This window comes from Branchiostoma floridae, chromosome 10, assembly GCF_000003815.2.
Source record: "Branchiostoma floridae strain S238N-H82 chromosome 10, Bfl_VNyyK, whole genome shotgun sequence".
NCBI lineage: Eukaryota > Metazoa > Chordata > Leptocardii > Amphioxiformes > Branchiostomatidae > Branchiostoma > Branchiostoma floridae.
Window position 1 is genome coordinate 22644615 of NC_049988.1, and position 19057 is coordinate 22663671.

General features: G+C 43.6%; 3 protein-coding genes across 4 annotated transcripts in view; all 3 read left to right on the forward strand.

Annotated features, from left to right (window-relative positions):
• LOC118424803 (zinc finger protein 665-like) overlaps positions 1-19057 on the forward strand; it is a 1044319-nt gene that overhangs the window by 813023 nt on the left and 212239 nt on the right. The window lies entirely within an intron of this gene.
• The window catches only part of LOC118424824 (formin-like protein 2), a 1075906-nt gene that overhangs the window by 785335 nt on the left and 271514 nt on the right, over positions 1-19057 (forward strand). The gene's annotated exons all lie outside the window — the stretch shown is intronic.
• Positions 15300-17780, forward strand: LOC118424809 (zinc finger protein 525-like). 2 transcript variants are annotated; one of them, XM_035833600.1, is made up of 2 exons: positions 15300-15434; positions 16209-17780. In XM_035833600.1, the coding sequence occupies exon 2, from the start codon at positions 16211-16213 to the stop codon at positions 17285-17287; it is 1077 nt and encodes a 358-aa protein (XP_035689493.1). In that variant the 5' UTR covers positions 15300-15434; positions 16209-16210; the 3' UTR covers positions 17288-17780. The 2 variants fall into 2 exon arrangements, with proteins under 2 accessions (XP_035689493.1, XP_035689492.1); XM_035833599.1 differs by having other exon boundaries at positions 15301-15434; positions 16187-17780.

Consider the following 19057-nt stretch of genomic DNA (forward strand, 5'->3'; position numbering starts at 1 on the left):
AACATGTGTGAGGAGTGTGGGTACAGGGCAGCTCAGAAGTCTCATTTATCCGAACATATCAGAACCCATACAGGTGAAAAACCCTACAAGTGTGACCAGTGTGACTATTCTGCTGCACTAAAATCCAGTTTGGACCAACATCTAGCAAAGCACACTGGTGAAAAGCCCTACATGTGTGGGGAGTGTGGGTACAGGACAGCTCAGAAGTCTGACTTAGCGAAACACATGAGGACTCATACCGGTGAAAAACCCTACAAGTGTGACCAGTGTGGCTATTCTGCTGCACTAAAATCCAGTTTGGACCAACATCTAGCAAAGCACACTGGTGAAAAGCCCTACATGTGTGGGGAGTGTGGGTACAGAGCAACTCAAAAGTGTCATTTAGCCGAACATATGAGAACCCATACTGGTGAAAAACCCTACAAGTGTGACCAGTGTGACTATTCTGCTGCACAGAAGTCTACCTTGAACCAGCATTTAGCCAGACACACTGGTGATAAGCCTTACATGTGTGGGGAGTGTGGGTACAGGGTGACTAAGAAGTCTAACTTATCGCGGCATATGAGAACGCACACAGGTGAAAAACCCTACAAGTGTGACGAGTGTGACTTTTCTGCTGCAGTGAAATCTGCATTGGACCGGCATTGTAAAACACACCGCTGAAGAACACGTTTGTGGCATGTTATTTCGGGACATCTTAAGGAGACACCTTTATCTTGACTGATAGCGTACGAGTTTTTTTATGTTATCTAGCTGAGCTAAAAAGTCTGCAACATAGGTCATCTGCTAGTAGCAGATATATTATGCTGTATATGCAGCATTCAACATGCATGTAAGAAGAACACTCAATGTGCGTGTTTTATTTCAATATTTGAGAATAAGCCATCGCACAGTTACGAGCGTGCACACGCTGTGGTGATGTCACGTATTTTCAAAGTTCCAATTAACCCTTTCTTCCTTCTATCAAGGCGTACGCCTTCAGCGTTTTGAAGCCTCTGTAACCTGTAGTTGTGTGGAGTTTCCTGAGAAGGGCGGTTATGCCGACAGACACTTGAGTCAGATTTGAGTCTTGAAGATGTCCAGGTGGAAGATAAGGCGCCCTCCGCGGGAAAGTCGTTCCAGTCTTTGATGGTTCGCGGGGAAAATGATCTCTGTCGATACAGTGTACTACTTTGAGTGGCTTGGTATTCGGCCAGTGCATATGCCTGGAACACCGGACTGTTTTACTAATGGACCTTATTTTGTGAAGGAAGTGAGCCTCTGTAACATAAAATGTTATTTCAGTGAATGCCTTTGAATGCCATGGATGATATATTAGGCTATAACTGATTAGTGAACATAACGAAGTTTAATAAAAGTACATATTCCATTCCATTGTCTCTTATGTGGTAGGTGCATAATATTGTGCTGGCCGTACAAGGTCACAGGTCAGTGTTCAGTTTTCTTGACATAATATGTCACAATGATAGTACTCGTGTATACTAGTTTATATTCAAAAGATTTACTAGTATATATTTGCCATACTGGCCCAGGCCGTGCAGAAAGGATGTGTTTGTAACGCATACCCGGTAAACCACATCATGATGGAGCATACCAGTATTTTACTGAACTGCACAAGCTGCATATCAGCACAGATTTATTCGTCCACTCAAACGTGTGTGCCCACCATGTTAACAGCTAGTTATACGCCCTCTAATAGAGATAAGAACGCATGTGCGGCGACAGGAATTCTATGTAATATGTCAGAGTTAAAGGCGCCGTAATGTTTTGATTTGCACAACAATGTCCAGACGGGTTTTGTTTTCTTGGGGAGAGGGAGGGGGGGGCTTTACCTATGAGAAAGAAGAGAGTTAAAAGGGAAAGTTAGACAGGAAAATGAAGAAAGAAATAAGGCAGATAAAAAAACCGTTTGATATACTCATATAGGGCACCTTTCTAATAAAATCCTAATTGTATTGAACAATACAATTGGTATACGCAGAGGAAAATTGGCGGCACTTACTATCATGAGAGTACACTACCAGTGGACTAGCCCCCTGCTGTAGTGCTTGCACCCATGTGTGGCCCCAGGGCTTAGAAAGGGAGATGGGCGCCGGGCCTGGTGCATCTTCTGATCATGGAGGTTGACCCACTTGTTCTAATGTATCGGCATTTTACGCTTTTATGATATCTTACGTCATTACTACATCGAAATGGCCTGTAATTTGCCATGGGGGTGCATAGGGCACATGTCTGCAGGGAAGCATTCACATTGTAGACTTTCTTCCCATTGATTTGTGGATTTAGGCTCTTCAGACAACAAATATATATTTGGACCTCCAACGTTACCCTATTAGAAATAAATGACAAGTGTTTTGGTTTTTGAGTGCCAAACACTTATGTCCACAGGTATATATTCACATCACGTCTAAAACTCAACAACCGGCAACATGCTACAGTTATAAGCTGTTATGCTCCCACCCTGACCTCAGATGATCAGATCAAAGAGAAGTTTTATGAAGAGCTTGAGAATATTCTTATGTCAATTCCACCAACCGACAAGATAGTCCTATTAGGGGACTTTAATGCTCGAGTCGGCTGTGACGCTGCACACTGGAATGGAGTAATCGGCAAGAATGGGGTAGAAAAGGCCAACTCAAATGGCTTACTTCTCTTATCACTATGCACTCCATATAAACTAGTGATTACTAATACACTTTTCCGACTCAAGAACAAGTACAAAACAACCTGGTGTCATCCAAGATCTAAGCACTGGCACCTTCTGGATTATGTAATTGTAAGATCGAGAGATCAGCATGATGTGAGGATTACTCGTACAATGCGGGGGGCTGATGAATGCTGGACTGACCACCGTTTGGTTCGCTCTGTACTGAATATGTCCCTGAAGAAGAAAGTGCGAAAGGGCCCCAAAATAACAAGAAGAAGGTTTAACACCCACAAATTGCAAATACCATCTGAAAGACTGCTGTTCCAGTCCGATCTGCACAACCGTCTGGGTCAACTTGGACCTACCCATTCAGGAAGTGTGGAGGAACAGTGGGAATTACTCAAAAGTGTTTTGTTGCAAACCTGTAAGAACACCATTGGCCTCCACAAGCGTGTGAGTGAAGATTGGTTCGATGAACATGACAGCGAGATTCAAGATCTGATTGACAGGAAACGCCAAGCTTTTGTATGTTGGCAAGACGACTACCACAATGTAGAAAAGCATAAGGTCTCATTGATGAGTTTCTTCTTTCCATAGACTTCTATGTTATAATTCGTGGTTTAAATGGGCGCGTTCATAATGAAGCTGCGTGAAATTTCAGCAGATTTTTCATTCTATGTCGAGCACATTTACCCTATATCGTGGGAAAAAATTGCCAATGTAAACTATACGTAGGAACTTTTTTTATAGCAATTACAAACTACGATTAGTCAATCCCCACAAAAGGCACTTTTTCGCTGCTATTGTACAACCGCACCACTCAGAACCCACGACTGTGTACCTCCGACCTAGCGCGCGGCTGCAAAACTTTACCTGCTAATTTCTTCAGTTACAAATAAGCTTTCACCAATCTAACTTTTGAGATCAGTTCCGCTGGCTAAAAGGGAATTTCTCACCGCTAAAAACATGCGTCCGTGCAGCCGTTCATTTTTGGCTCGGATCTCTTTTAGGGTGTCCACTCGCGGAGTAATACATCAATGAGACCATAAGCGCTTTTCCCTTCTGAAGGCCGAGGTTCAAACCCGCATTCGAGATATGAAAAACACCTGGTGGGAAACAAAAGCTCAGGAACTCCAAGCCTTTGCTGACCGACATGACATGCGTAACTTTTTCCAAGCTATAAAAGCCCTCTATGGTCCAATCAAGTCTGGCTTGGCACCACTCAAATCTGAGGATGGCTCCACTCTGCATAAGGATGAAGCCAGCATCAAAGCCAGGTGGAAGGAACACTTCGAGAAACTCCTCAACAGAGAAACCACCGTCACTGAGACAACCATTTCGAAAATACCAATGTATCCTCCCAAAAACGATCTTGCTGATCCACCCCTTCTTCTAGAAGTGGAAAGGGCTGTCAAGCAAATGAACAACAACAACGGCAGTGGGCCTGACGGTATTCCTGCTGAGGCCTACAAGTTTGGTGGACCTGATCTTACAGCTCGAGTTCATAGTCTACTTTTACGAATCTGGGAAGAGGAAACTCTACCTGATGACCTTAAGAATGCTGTAATAACCATATTGTTCAAAAAAGGTGACAAATCAGACTGTGGGAACTACAGAGGAATTGCCCTCCTGTCATCGGCTGGTAAAATCCTGGCGAGAGTGCTCTTGAACCGACTCCTTCCCCTGAGCGAGGAGATATTACCTGAAACTCAGTCTGGCTTTAGACCGGCGAGAGGAACTGTGGATATGATCTTCTCTGCTCGACAGATCCAAGAGAAATGTACTGAACAGCAACAGCCTCTCTTTATGGCCTTTATTGATCTTACTAAGGCTTTTGACTCTCTGAATCGCGAGGCTCTCTGGAAGATTCTGAAGAGAATGGGTTGCCCTGAGAAATTCATAGCAATACTTCGACTACTTCATGATGGAATGACTGCCAAGGCACTCTGTAATGGCACAGAAACTGAACCATTCACAATCAAAACTGGTGTCAAACAGGGGTGCATACTAGCGCCAACAATCTTTGACATATACCTTTTAGCTGTTCTAGCACTGATAAAAGACCAGCTGCCATCAGGAGTTACTATTAGATATCGCTATGACGGCAGTATTTTCAACCTAAGACGCCTCAATGCTGTCACCAAAGTTCAGAAAGTTGTAGCCAACGACCTCCAATATGCACTGAGATGACTGTAAGCTTGTAGCCCACCGGGCACCAGACTTACAAGCCAGCCTTGATTTGTTCAACTCAGCATACAAACTCCTTGGCCTGACTACAAATAAGTCAAAGACCAAGGTCATGATCCAGCCAGCTCCTGGTCAACCACCACCAGTAGTCAGCTTTCACCTGGACGGAGTGCGTCTCGAGTGTGTCAAACATTTCCCTTATCTTGGCAGTACCCTTAATAACAGAGGAAACATTGATGATGAAATCTCACATAGGCAAGGAAGCGCATGTGCAGCCTTTGCAAATTTAAGGGTGAGGGTCTTTGACAACAAAAACCTTAAGACGGCAACAAAGCTCCAAGTGTATAAAGCCACAGTGCTTCCAACCCTACTTTATGGGTGTGAGTCTTGGGTTACTTACCGACGGCATATTAAGACTCTTGAACAGTTTCACCAGCGCTCACTACGACGTATTCTGAACATTTCCTGGACAGACTACCGTACTAACACTAGTGTGCTAGCTGAGGCTGGCTCCTGTAGCATAGAGGCACTTATTATGCGTAGCCAACTACGATGGACCGGGCACTGTGTTCGAATGCCAGATAGCCGTCTTCCCAAACAGATTCTGTTTGGCCAACTGGATCAAGGGACACGCCCAAGGGGTGGACAGAGAAAGAGATATAAGGACACTTTGAAATATTACCTGAAGAAGGGACATGTTGACCCAACAAGCCTTGAGAAACTATGTTCTGACCGCAATGCTTGGCGGCAGCTGACCAACACCACCGTGACAACCTTCGAGACCGAGAGGGTAGCAGCCGTCGAGGCGAAGAGAAAGGCGAGGAAGGCCCGTCAAAGTAGAACTGCAACTGTAAACATGTAGACTTGCCATACTCGTGAGAGTGGCCGTCCATCATATTCACATATTTGGTATATGTCACTTTGAAATGGTTTACTCAAATTTAAAAAAAAAAGATATGCTTTGCTTTCCTGGGTCATTCCAAGTGGCATGTTGTTTAGGATAGGTTCAGCGTGCGAACAGGGGCTGGAATGGGTGGTTCGGAATAGTCCATTTTGCGTTGAGGTGATTGACAGGATCAGTCCATTTTTTATAGGGGTCAATTTGAGACCTATGATAAAAATGGTTGATGTTGTAAGAGTCCATTTTGGATCAGAAGTCATTAAGAAACGGTCCATTTCAACACGTGTGTGTGTGTGTGTGTGTGTGTGTGTGTGTGCGCGCGCGCGCGCGCGCGTGTGTGTGTGTGTGTAAAATAGACCATTTATGCACAAGGAAGGGGTTGAGAGATAATATTTTATTGTGTTAGCTCCCAAAGAAGTGGGGAGGGGCTTAGCACAAGCATTCAACGATTACATCGTGAGTTCTTACGTACGTTTGAATAGATTTGTTTGATCTTCTACCTCCCAGCTCAGATTAACTTCTTTTCCTAGAAAATTAGTCTGCCACTTGCAGAAAAACAAAATGCAATTCGCACCACCTGATGCCACGTCATCCCTCCAGGTTAAAGTAAGTGTGATGTTACGTCATCAGACTAATCAAGGTATGTAAATGTTGCTAAACACTGCACAGTACGTTCAACATGTACGAGCAAGCAGAGCCGGTCCGGTCCCCTTTCCCGCGCCCTGACAGCGGCCAAACCAGCGGGTCGCCTCCCCAACCCCCTCCTGTCCATCAGGGTGGTTCCCGCGGGCGCGTTCACTATGGCAACGGCGCCTCTGACAAGTCGCAAGAAGAGCAAGGAGAGGCTTCACGTACGTACGAAGGCCACGCAACGTACACGTCTGCAGGTAGCCGACATGTCTGTTACTTGCCCCTTTCAGTATTTAGTGAATTTTGTTTTATGAAACAAGCTGAAATTTGGACTGTTCATAGCATGGCTTGTGAATTCAGATCAACATTAGGATTGCAAATGAATCCTTATTCCTGATACAAACAGCCCGATTTCATATATAATGGGAGTGGTCACACTTGTAAGTGCGTATGTATATGGCTTGCATATTGGCATTCCCGTCTGGCTTACATATTGGCATTCTTTTGGTTGAGGTAACGTTTGGGGGTGGGTGTGTGTGGGTATTATTTTGCAGCCTGGTATCGAACCAAAAACGACCTTGTGGGTCGCAAACTTTATTTTATTAAAAAAATGTAAATACGGAAAACATCCCTATTTTTTAAACTATACGTCTGTGTGGCTTCTTGCTAAGACTTAGGTCCTAGTATAAAAAAGGGGCCTTTCCGGGCAGTTCACGGTCTGTTTTGGGCACTTTCGGGCGTGATCCCGTAGCCCGGTGGGACACATTGCGGCTCACGGACATTTAGGGGTGTCCGGCCTTGCATCGGGTTGAATCCAAGTCGGATTTGAAAAATGATGCCATGTCCTACTAATGGGGAACACCCCCGGGTATCCGGCAGTCTACCGGCCGGGGCTTCATCCTTTTGAAAATGTCCAAAAACAACGTACGGCTTCCTGATCTGATGTGATTTTGTTGAAATCCCATTTAACATATTTGTTATTTATGTATTTATTGATCTGTTTAGTCAATATGTGGACGTTAACGTCATGGTAAACTCTACAGACAGCACGTACTCGCGTGAAGCAAGTGGCCGCCGTGCTCTCTGTAGCTTCATCCGCTCCCACCGCAGCTGCATCGCCGCCGGCATTGCCGTACTGATTGCTGTGGGACTCGCCCCTCTGACGTTCATCAATAAAGAGGTAAGCACTTTTACACTGTGAATACTGTTGCCCAAGTTTTAACCCTTTCCAGACTGGGCTTTTGGTTGGGGGTGCATGGTATGGTTGGGATCTCATTGCCCCCCCCCCCCTCGTAACTTCAAAACGGCTTACTGTTAAAGTTAAAGTTAAAGTTGCCCGTACATCAGTAACAGATGCGTAGGGGTGGCGCCCATCTCCATTTCTGTAGCCCTTGGGCCACACATGTGCAAGCCACTACAGCAGGGGGCTGGTCCGCTGGTAGTGATGTGTGTTTAACTTCCATACTCTTCCTCATTTGTGCTGAGTGCTAAGCAGAGAAAGCAGCATGTACCATTTTTAAAGTCTTTGGTATGACTCGGCCGGGGATCGAACTCACGACCTACCGAATGCAAGGCGAACACTCTAACCACTAGGCCAATGCACCGGCAGTACGATCACCAAATTTGCAGGGGATGATATGTTCGACTAGTTTTATACTTCCCCCAGTCTGCATAGGGTTAACACAATTTGTCTTGTCGGTTTACTCACAAGTCTAACAAGAGTCGACTTGACAAAACATGGTTTTGTTTTTCCTTAACATTTTCTCAAGTTTAGTTCTGACAAACGTTTTTAGGAAATATCCGAACTGTCCACCACTGTTGACGCCTTGAAGCGCTACCAAGACGACATACACCGACTGTCCACCACCGTTGACGCCTTGAAGCGCGACCAAGACGACCTACGACAACTGTCCACCACTGTTGACGCCTTGAAGCGCGACCAAGACGACATGTCCACCACTGTTGACGCCTTGAAGCGCGACCAAGACGACATTTCCACCACTGTTGACGCCTTAAAGCGCGACCAAGACGACATGTCCACCACTGTTGACGCCTTGAAGCGCGACCAAGACGACATGCGCCAACTGTCCACCGCTGTTGACGCCTTGAAGCGCGACCAAGACGACATGCGCCAACTATCCACCACTGTTGACGCCTTGAAGCGCTACCAAGACGACATGCGCCAACTGTCCGCCACTGTTGACGCCTTGAAGCGCGACCAAGACGACATGCGCCAACTGTCCACCACCGTTGACGCCTTGAGGCGCGACTTTGACAAGGAGCGAAGCCTAACCGCCTCCTTGGAGCAGCATCTTAATGAGAGAATTAAGGCGCCAGGTAACTAGGCTTTCCTTTGTTATGTAACCTTCTTGTGGTGATTTATTGAGCAATCTCATTGGTATACACAGAGGAAAATTTGTGGCACTGACTATCATGATTAAGGCTTTGGTAATTTGGCTTTGTTCTATTAATGTTTACTCTTATGTTAAGCAGCATCATTTGATTTAAACCAGTGATTTATTAAATTGATTATTAGTTATCAAATACAAGATTATGTGTAGTTACCATCCAATGTACATTCCTTAGCCTTATATAAAAGAATATTTTCAACATCTTGTACTAAAGGTTGCGCAGTGTTCGGTGGACTCTGCTACAAGGCCTTCGACAAAGAGAAGACCTTCGGCGGAGCGGCCGCGGTCTGTGGTGAAGACGGCGGCACCCTCGCCATGCCCCGAGACGCTGGGACCAACGCCTTCTTGATCTCCTTGTACACGTCCGTGAGCGACAAGGGCACTTTCTGGATCGGCCTGCACGATCAGCGCGAAGAGGGGAGCTTTGAGTGGGTGGATGGTTCTGCACTTGGGACGTACAGCTCCTGGGGAGTGGGAGAACCAAACAACCATCGGGGCAGCGAAGATTGTGTTCATTACTACTCAATGGAAACCTCGAGAGATAAGTGGAACGACTGTGAATGCAACCAGAAGCATCGCTTCATATGCCAGGCTGTTCCAGGTGCTTATTGTAGCCGTAGCAATTCCTGACCCCCCTCTAGTAAACATGGCACTCCCAGAGTGATGCACTAGACATTTTAGATAATTATTACTCTTGTAACACATCATTATATGGTTATAAACACATCATTCTGCATCTCGTCTCAATAATTTTGTACTGTCTACTAACACCGCTTATCAAGTAAACATTCCACAGCTCAAGTATTCATCTGATCAGGCACAGCGTTATTTTGCTCTTGTTATAGACACATCATTTCATATCTCATTGCTGCGAACTATGTTTTCCCAGAACGTCCATAGGCGACAGGCGAATATCTGAACAACGCTGAATAACGGCTTTCTAACCATCCGCAGTGAAACGTACCAGCCAAACGTGAAACCTCAACTTGATGGACTCAAAAATAGTGCCTTGTTGTATGGCTGTTTTACCTGTTTGTGGAGTGGTAACAAAAAATGATTAGTAATAATGAAATTTCATGAAACTGTCATGTACAATGATAATCGCTCCTCACTTCATATAGAGCTAATGTACAGATGTTTAAAGTTCTTTGAGTAAAGAATGTTCTAGTAAGTAACAAAGAATGAATAGTAAGAATGAAATTTGATGATACAGTGCTGTACAGTGGTATTCTCTCTTCAGTTTTTAAATATATAGATCTAATGTACAGATGTTTAGGCTCGTAACCAAAATCAAAGTTACTTGAGTAAAGAATGTTCTAGTAATTAATAAAGCTCCTGTTATTGAGCTACTTCTGAGGCTTTTACGTTTGTGTAGCGACATGGATGGGATTTACAAAGATAGTTTCATTGTTTTTGCCGTAAGCCTGAATTTCTATTGTTGTAGTAAAGAAGGACAAGACGTTAAGTGTCATCATATCCAGGCTGTTTGTATGGTTCATCTATATCAAGCGTATGGGCCCAACATCTAGCCATGCACGTTAACTCCCACATATTTGGAGTTCCTGGGTTAATATGCTGGTGTATTGGAACCAGAAACTTATTTTGTTTCGCACAGTTTGAGCTTCTGTGACATGAAATGTAGTTTGAGTGACTGCCATGGCTGATCTGTAAGAACGTAACTGTATAAACAGAAAATACGGAAGTTCAATAAAAGTACAAATTCCACTCTATTGACTCTTATCTGGTTGTCTTACAATATTGTATAACAGAAGTCATCAGCAATCAGCGGCCCAGTACAAAAAGTAATGACAAGCATAGGTGTAATCGGAGCTGACAAAAGGCCCAGAGAGCCTGCTACGGAAGCTAGCTAGCCCTTTTATATAGCCACAATCTAGTTGGCAGAGATAACTGTGTGTGCTGAATAGCCAAGCCAATGAAAAAGTATTACTAGTATTTTATTTATTCATTTATTTTATATTCTGTTTTCTTTATACAAGGTTGACAAACTCAGTACTTTGCGCACTGTTTTCCGGGCGTGCCCTGTACAATATTGAAATTTTCGGATATTGTATCACAGTAGTAGCCCACTGTATTCTGCTGTGTAGTAGACTGTACACCCTGCATTAATGTGTCCCCTTCACTGACACAACACGGTGGACCATGGCTCTTTTTGATAAATTTGCTGCACTCATACTAATAATATTAGAGTAGAGTAATTCATTTCACTAAAAAGGCAGCCTAAATGCGGCCCTGGTACAGAATTAGCAAGCTCAATGTTTTCATATAAAGAGAAACATTGAAAATGGGACATACATATAGCATCACTCAACAATACAAGGTCTACAATGTCCAAAATGTGATTGCGTTAAAAACTGATTATTTGGGAGCCATTTAAACACAGCATAAGAAGGGAGAAAGAACAAAAAATCCAGAAAGGTCGCATAATATACACCTGGTGATTATCATTATTATTATTATAAGGGACGCTCCTATGAAGTGTAGGCGGAACGCGCTGCACTCTGAATATGGATAAGCAGGCATTGAGTTAACCTTTCACCCCATTGTGTCAGTCACCTTTCACCCCTTGCTGCTCCAGACAGACGCTTGCAGGAGGATTGTGCGGAGGTAATAATCATCACTGGAAACAGGTGAGAACGACATATACGTACAACATAACTGCATCATTATAAACTGAAAGGGGCAGAGTTCATTTATATGGCATGTGGACAACGTTAGGCAGAAATATAAGTCTTTTCGGGGTGACGAAAGTGGGAGTGGGGAGGGGGGCATCTTTACCTTCACGACAACAAAGGAAAACATTGTTTGTTTTTGCTCAGTTTGTTTTACTTCTTGTAAAAAAATAATGAACTGACCAGACAGCTATCACCATGGTTACTGAAGGTGTTGCAGACACCCTGTAGTGTTGATCAGTCGCAAGTATCAGGAAAGAGTTAGCGGGCTAGATTATGATTCTTTTTGTGTTTTTTTTTGTATACAATGTTTAACGAACCACTCAACTGTAACAGCCAGCATCCGTACCTAGGTGTCATTTTCACCCACAATCTTAGGTGGAAGCCACATATCAATGACATTACAGCCAAAGCCAACAGCACCTTGGGGTTTGTCCGACGCAACTTAAGGGGGGCAAGTAAAGAGGTAAGAGCTAAGGCTTACACTTCCATAGTCCGTCCTAAGTTAGAATACTGTTCTTCAGTCTGGGACCCCCACAAACTAAAACACGCACAAACAAACAGCCTTGAGGAGAAGCTGGAATCAGTCCAGCGTAGGGCTGCCAGGTTTGTCACAGGCAACTACAAACAATCCACCAGCAATACATCACTACAACAATCACTTGGATGGGCGACCCTAGCACAGAGAAGACAACAAGCACGACTTACACTAATGTACAAGGCAGTCAACAACCTCATTGCAATACCTATCCACAGCATACTTACACAAAACAACAACATTACAAGAGGTCACAACCAACGTTTCCACACCTTAACATGCAAAACCGAAACATACAGGGCAAGTTATTTCCCCCGGACAGTCATAGAGTGGAATAGCCTGCCTGAACATCTGATACATACCACCTCCGTAGAACATTTCAAAGCCGGGGTAGCCAAGTATTATGGCTACCCTAGCTCTACCCAGCTGTAAGACCGAACTATGCCCTAGCAACTTGTACAGCACAGCACTGTTATTTTTGTCTGTTGAATGAATACGTTTTTTTTCACTATTTTTGTCTCACCACCACCGGTTTGCTAGGGCATCCTCACTCCCCTGGGCACAAAGTCCCGCGAGGGGCATTGCCCAGTATTGCGTAGATGTAGATAGATGTAGAAGACTAAACAGATCTTGTTTATAAGTAGTCTACCCGACAGGCAACCGATAATACTACTCAAGATGTTATTGGGGTCATGTAGGTCATTGGAAGAGTCTATTGTATTACGGAAGGCTCTTTTATGACGGGTGATTTGCTATGAGCTGTAGGCAATCACAGAAGTCTTGGACCGAGAATGACTGAGCTGTAAATTTTTGTGAAGTTAAACTAATCTCTTCTAGGGAAAACATTTCTTATTGTATCAATTTTATCACCTCATGTCACCTTATGTTGAAAAGAATTAGAATGGACCAATATGTATATTTTGTATAATGTAAGTTGCAAAAAACAAAAATCAGAAAAAATCACCTAACCATAAATAGCTTGATAGGCCAGACCATGAAAAGGTAAAACCTAATTTATTTGCTTGCAATCTTCTAGTTTTGTTTGGTCTATTTCTTTTTTTTGTAATAATTTTCTATTGTCTTAGGTTCGACCTTGGTTCGACATGGCAGATGCAGATGATGGGTCTCTTACGGCTGTTCCCCAGAACGTCCGTAATGGGTCTCCTACTGGAGTTTTAGGTGACCAGGATACAAGTACAACCAAAGACCAACCAACAGCGAGTGAAACCAGTTTGGTCAGTCAACTGAAAGCAAACACTGGTGAGAATCCCTACATGTGTGGGAAGTGTGGGTACAGAACAGCATGGGAGTCTCACTTATCCCAACATATGAGAACTCACACCGGTGAAAAACCATTCAAGTGTGACCAGTGTGACTATTCTACTACTCAGAAGTCCAACTTGAACCAACATCTAGCCAAGCACACTGGTGATAAGCCCTACATGTGTGGGGAGTGTGGGTACAGAACATCATGGAAATCTGCCTTATCCCAACACATGAGAAGACACATAGGGGAAAACCCGTTCAAGTGTGACCAGTGTGACTATTCTGCTGCACAAAAGTACAGTTTGGACCTACATCTAATCAAACATACCGGTGAAAAATCCTACATGTGTGGGGAGTGCGGGTACAGGACATCTCAGAAGTGTAACTTATCCCAACACATGAGAACACACAGAGGGGGGGAACCATTCAAGTGTGACCAGTGTGACTATTCTGCTGCACATAAGTCCATCTTAATACGACATCTGGCCATGCACACGGGTAACAAGCCCTACAAGTGTGGGGATTGTGGGTACAAGACTGCTCAGAAATATGCCTTATCCCAACATATGCGAACTCATACTGGTGACAAACCTTACAAGTGTGACCAGTGTGACTATTCTGCTGCAGTAAAATCCACTTTGGATCGACATCTAGCCATACACACAGGTGATAAGCCCTACATGTGTGGGGAGTGTGGATACAGGACAGCTCAGAAATATGCCTTATCCATGCATATGAGAACTCATACTGGTGACAAACCCTACAAGTGTGACCAGTGTGACTATTCTGCTGCAGTAAAATCCACTTTGGACCTACATCTAGCCAAACACACCGGTGAGAAGCCCCACATGTGTGGGGAGTGTGGGTACAGGACAACAAAGAAGTCTCATTTAGCCGACCATATGAGAACTCATACAGGAGAAAAACCCTACAAGTGTGACCACTGTGACTATTCTGCTGCACATAAGTCCACCTTGAACCAACATTTAGCCAGACACACTGGTGATAAGCCCTACATGTGTGGGGAGTGTGGATACAGAACAACTCGGAAGTCTGACTTAACGAAACATATGCGAACTCACACGGGAAAAACTACATTAATGTGACCAGTGTGCCTATTCCGAAGAACAGAAATGCTATTTGGATTAGCGTTTTTCCAAATACACTTGTGACAAACAGTACATGTGCGGGGAGTGTGGGTGAAGGACAGCTTGAAAATCTACTAAATCACTCTTTAAAAAAGTCAGACTAGTGGCAAACCGTACAGTTGTGACCAGTTTGACTACTCAGCACTGAAATCGACTTCGAACAACCATTTTAAAACACACCTGTGAAAAATTCTACATGTGTAAGGAATTTGTGATTTTCGAAACCTCCTTTATTCGAACTGATAGCGCACCAGCTTTGTTTACCAGTGCTACATGAATCACACTAGCTGATGAGGAACTCTGGAGATCATCTCTGCAACAGACGCTTTAGACGCATTCAACCATGTTTTTACCCTACATGGTTCAGTAACTAAACAATGCAGAATGCACCAGTACTCACTGCGATGTCAACCGTCTGTCTTCTGTAACGAAAATGTTAGTAGATTTCCATGTTAGGGTAGTTACGCCATCGCTTAACAACACTGTTTTATTGCCCGATATAGTATCTTTACAAGAAACGCTTGGAAGTTAGTTCACAAACACAACCGGCAAACTGTAATAAATACTAGTAATTGTAGAACCGAAAAATGTACAAATGGGAATTTCTAACGATGAGTAGCAAAGTGTCATTACGACAAGTTTGGAAAAAAAATTATGTAATATTTTGAAATAATGTGTTTTTGGCATGGGTCATAGGACATGTGTTTCTAGCCTTTCACGCTTTGTCAAATCGAAAGAAAGAATAGGTGAAAAGGAAGAATGAATAAATCGTTCAATGTATGAAAGAAGAAAGAAAAGTGATTTGTCAAGGGGATTCAGAACATCACGTGAAAATATAGGGAGTATGTAAGGCACCTATCCAATAGTGTAGACGGGACGTTCTAAACAATAGAGGGTAAGCAGGTATAACATGACCTTTCACCCCACAGCACCAGTCACCTTTCACCCCTTGCTGCTCCAGACAAACGCTTGCGGGAGGATTGTGCGGAGGTAATAAATATCATCACTGGGAGCAGGTAAGAACGAGATATACAGACAATATGACTGCATTATTATGAACTATAGGGGGTAGAGGTCATTTCTATGGTATGTGGGGTACATAAGGCAGAAATGTAAGACTTTTTGAGGTTGCGAAAATAGGGTGGGGAGGGGGGCATCTTTTTGCTTCTCCAAACAGGGGACGTATTTAACTACACCAGACAACTGTCACCATGGTTACTAGAGGTGTAGCATACATTAGGGCGAAATGAGAGACTTCTCGGGAGTGAGTAAAATGGAGTGAGGTATGGGGGAACATTATGGGGGAGGGTAGCCGTTTTTTTTCCCTGCTTCAGTAAGTCAATAACCTGAACCAGATATGTGTTGTACCATATATGTGTAGTGATATAGGTTGATGGATTTATTAGTATTCATTGTAAATTGATATGTATTCTCTGTTATTTTTTATCTGACCCTTACCTCCCTCATGACCTCAATTAAAAGTGGCCTGCAGGCCGATTTGAGCTTCTCATGAATAAATAAAGGTTCAAACAAAAAGACGGCTGAAACTATGATAACCGGAGGTGTAGCAGACACCCTGTGGTGTTCGGTTACATGCGTAAATTAGCGATTGGCTGAGTTGGTTCATTATGAAAGTGTTTGTGTAGAAATAGACATAGCGGTACTTTGTAAGGTTGGACCATCTGAATATTAAAACATCATGTATTTGTTTAAAAATGCAATCTATTTACTGTAATAAGGTTTAAGACTATTCCACTCATCTTTTCAGGCCTCTGTTTTGCTTTTGTTAGACATGGCGAAGGCAGATGTTGGGTCTCCTACTGCTGTTTCCCAGACCACCCGTGATGGGTCTCCTACTGGAGTTTTGGGTGACTGGGAAGCAAGGAAAGGCAAAGAGCAGCCCACAGCGATCAAAATCAGTCAACAGGAAGCAAACACTGGTGAGAAACCCTACAGGTGTGAGGAGTGCGGCTTTAGGACAGCTTACAGGTCTGCCTTATCCCAACATATGAAAACTCATTCTGGTGATAAGCCCTACATGTGTGGGGAGTGTGGGTACAGAGCAGCTCGGAAATCTACCTTATCCCAACATATGAGAACTCATACTGGTAACAAACCTTACAAGTGTAACCAGTGTGACTATTCTACTGCACGGAAATTCAGTTTGGACCAACATCAAGCCAAGCACACTGGTGATAAGCCCTACATGTGTGGAGAGTGTGGATACAGAGCAGCTCGGAAGTCTCAGTTATCCGAACATACGAGAACTCATACCGGTGAAAAACCGTACAAGTGTGACCAGTGTGACTATTCTGCTGCACAGAAGTCCAACTTGAACCAACATCTAGCCAAACACACTGGTGACAAGCCTTACATGTGTGGGGAGTGTGGGTACAGGACAGCTCGGAAGTCTCATTTAGTCGAACATATGAGAACTCATACCGGTGAAAAGCCATTCAAGTGTGACCAGTGTGACTTTTCTGCAGCAAAAAAATTCACTTTGGATTATCATCTAGCCAAACACACTGGTGACAAGCCCTACATGTGTGGGGAGTGTGGGTACAGGACAGTTCTGAAGTCCGACTTATCCATACATATGAGAACTCATACTGGAGAGAAACCCTACAAGTGTGACAAGTGTGACTATTCTGCTGCAACGAAATCTACTTTGGACAAGCATCTAGCCAAACACACTGGGGACAAGCCCTACATGTGTGGGGAGTGTGGGTACAGAACAGCTCGGAAGTCTGACTTATCCATACATATGAGAACTCATACCGGTGAAAAACCTTACAGATGTGACCATTGTGACTATTCTGCAACAAAGAAAGGCTATTTGGACCGACATCTAAGACAACACAGACACTAATGAAAAACGCTACATGTGTGGGTAGTGTGGGAAGAGGAGAGAAACACTAAAAGTGACCAGTGCGACTTCAGCTAGGATATTTGCATTTGTAAACCATCGAGAAACACAACAGTGTATGTTTCAGAAATATGTTCTGGACATCTGAAGACAACACCTTTATCCAAACTTATATCGGAATAGACAGTGTACCAGTGTTGTATATCATCTAGCTCTAGTAAACACTAATGGAAAACTCTGAAAGCATAGGGGCTGGAAGAACTCTACAAGAGAAGTCATGTACTAGAAGCTAAAATATGTGAATGCAGGAAGAACTCTTCACGTGTCCTATTCTAATACATGAGAACAAGTCATCTCACAGTTACGAGCGTGTATATACGTGATGTGTTCTATGGTCAGTTATATTCCTTTTTCTATTGAAGTTCTATAAAAGAATATAACCATTGTGTGAAAATTAGGAAGTTTAATAAAAGCACAAATCCGATTCTATTGTGTCTTGTGTGGACAATGTTGTGCTGGCCCGTTGGTCCATCCCAGATGTGCTCCATCTCAGAAACGCCATTGTTTACGCCGAGGTCTCCATATTTGGTTCGACGTCGTGACGCTTTCTTGACGTTTTTGGATACTCTGCTATGAGGATTGATGCATAGTTCGGAATCTACGCGATCGGAATCTATTTCATGAAGCAGCCGCTGAGCCTAGATCTCAGGTGATTATGTGAGGGTTAGACCGGCCCATGGAGTACCAAACATGATTGGGTTTGTGCAAACTGAATTTTCTGTAGATTTGGTTTACGTATATGCGATCTTCTATCACAATCTAACTAGGAAGAAACCGAGTGCACGTTCTGGATAAACACGTCAGCTTATAGAGGACTCGTCCCGATCGGAGCGCATCCAGAAGGTATCCAGAAAGCTGTCCTTCTCTTGCGTCATGTTCTGGATATCACAGATTTTCTTCGGATACAGGTCAACTCTGAAGTCTGACTTAGCGAAACATATGAGAACCAATAACGGTGAAAAACCCTACAAGTGTGACCAGTGTGATTATTGTGCCGCAGATAAATCCGCTTTGAACAGGCATTTAGCAAAGCACAATGGTGACAAGCCCTACATGTGTGGGGAGTGTGGGTACAGGGCAGCTCAAAAGTGTCACTTATCCAATCATATGAGAACCCATACTGGTGAAAGACCCTACAAGTGTGACCAATGTGACTTTTCTGCTGCACAGAAGTCTACCTTGAACCAGCATTTAGCCAGACACACCGGTGAGAAGCCCCACATGTGTGGGGAGTGTGGGTACAGGACAGCAAAGAAGTCTCATTTATCCGAACATATGAGAACTCATACCGGTGAAAAACCCTACAAGTGTGACCAGTGCGACTATTCTGTAACAAAGAAAGGCTATTTGGACATCTAAGACAACACAGACACTAATGAAACACGCTACATGCGTGGGGAGTGTGGCCAGAGGAGAAGAACTGGAAGTGACCAGTGCGACTATTCTTTAGCCAGGATATTTGCATTTGTAAACAATTGAGAAACACAACAGTGTATGTTTGAGAAATATGTTCAGGACATCTTAAGACAACTCCTTTATCCAAACTTATATCGGAACAGACAGTGTACCAGTGTTGTATGTTATCTAGCTGTAGTAAACACTAATGGAAAACTCTGAAAGCATAGGGGCTGGAAGAACTTTACAAGAGAAGTCATGGTGGAAAAGGCTAAAGCTTTACGTCCAACACCAAATTGAATTGGGACTTACCCAAAT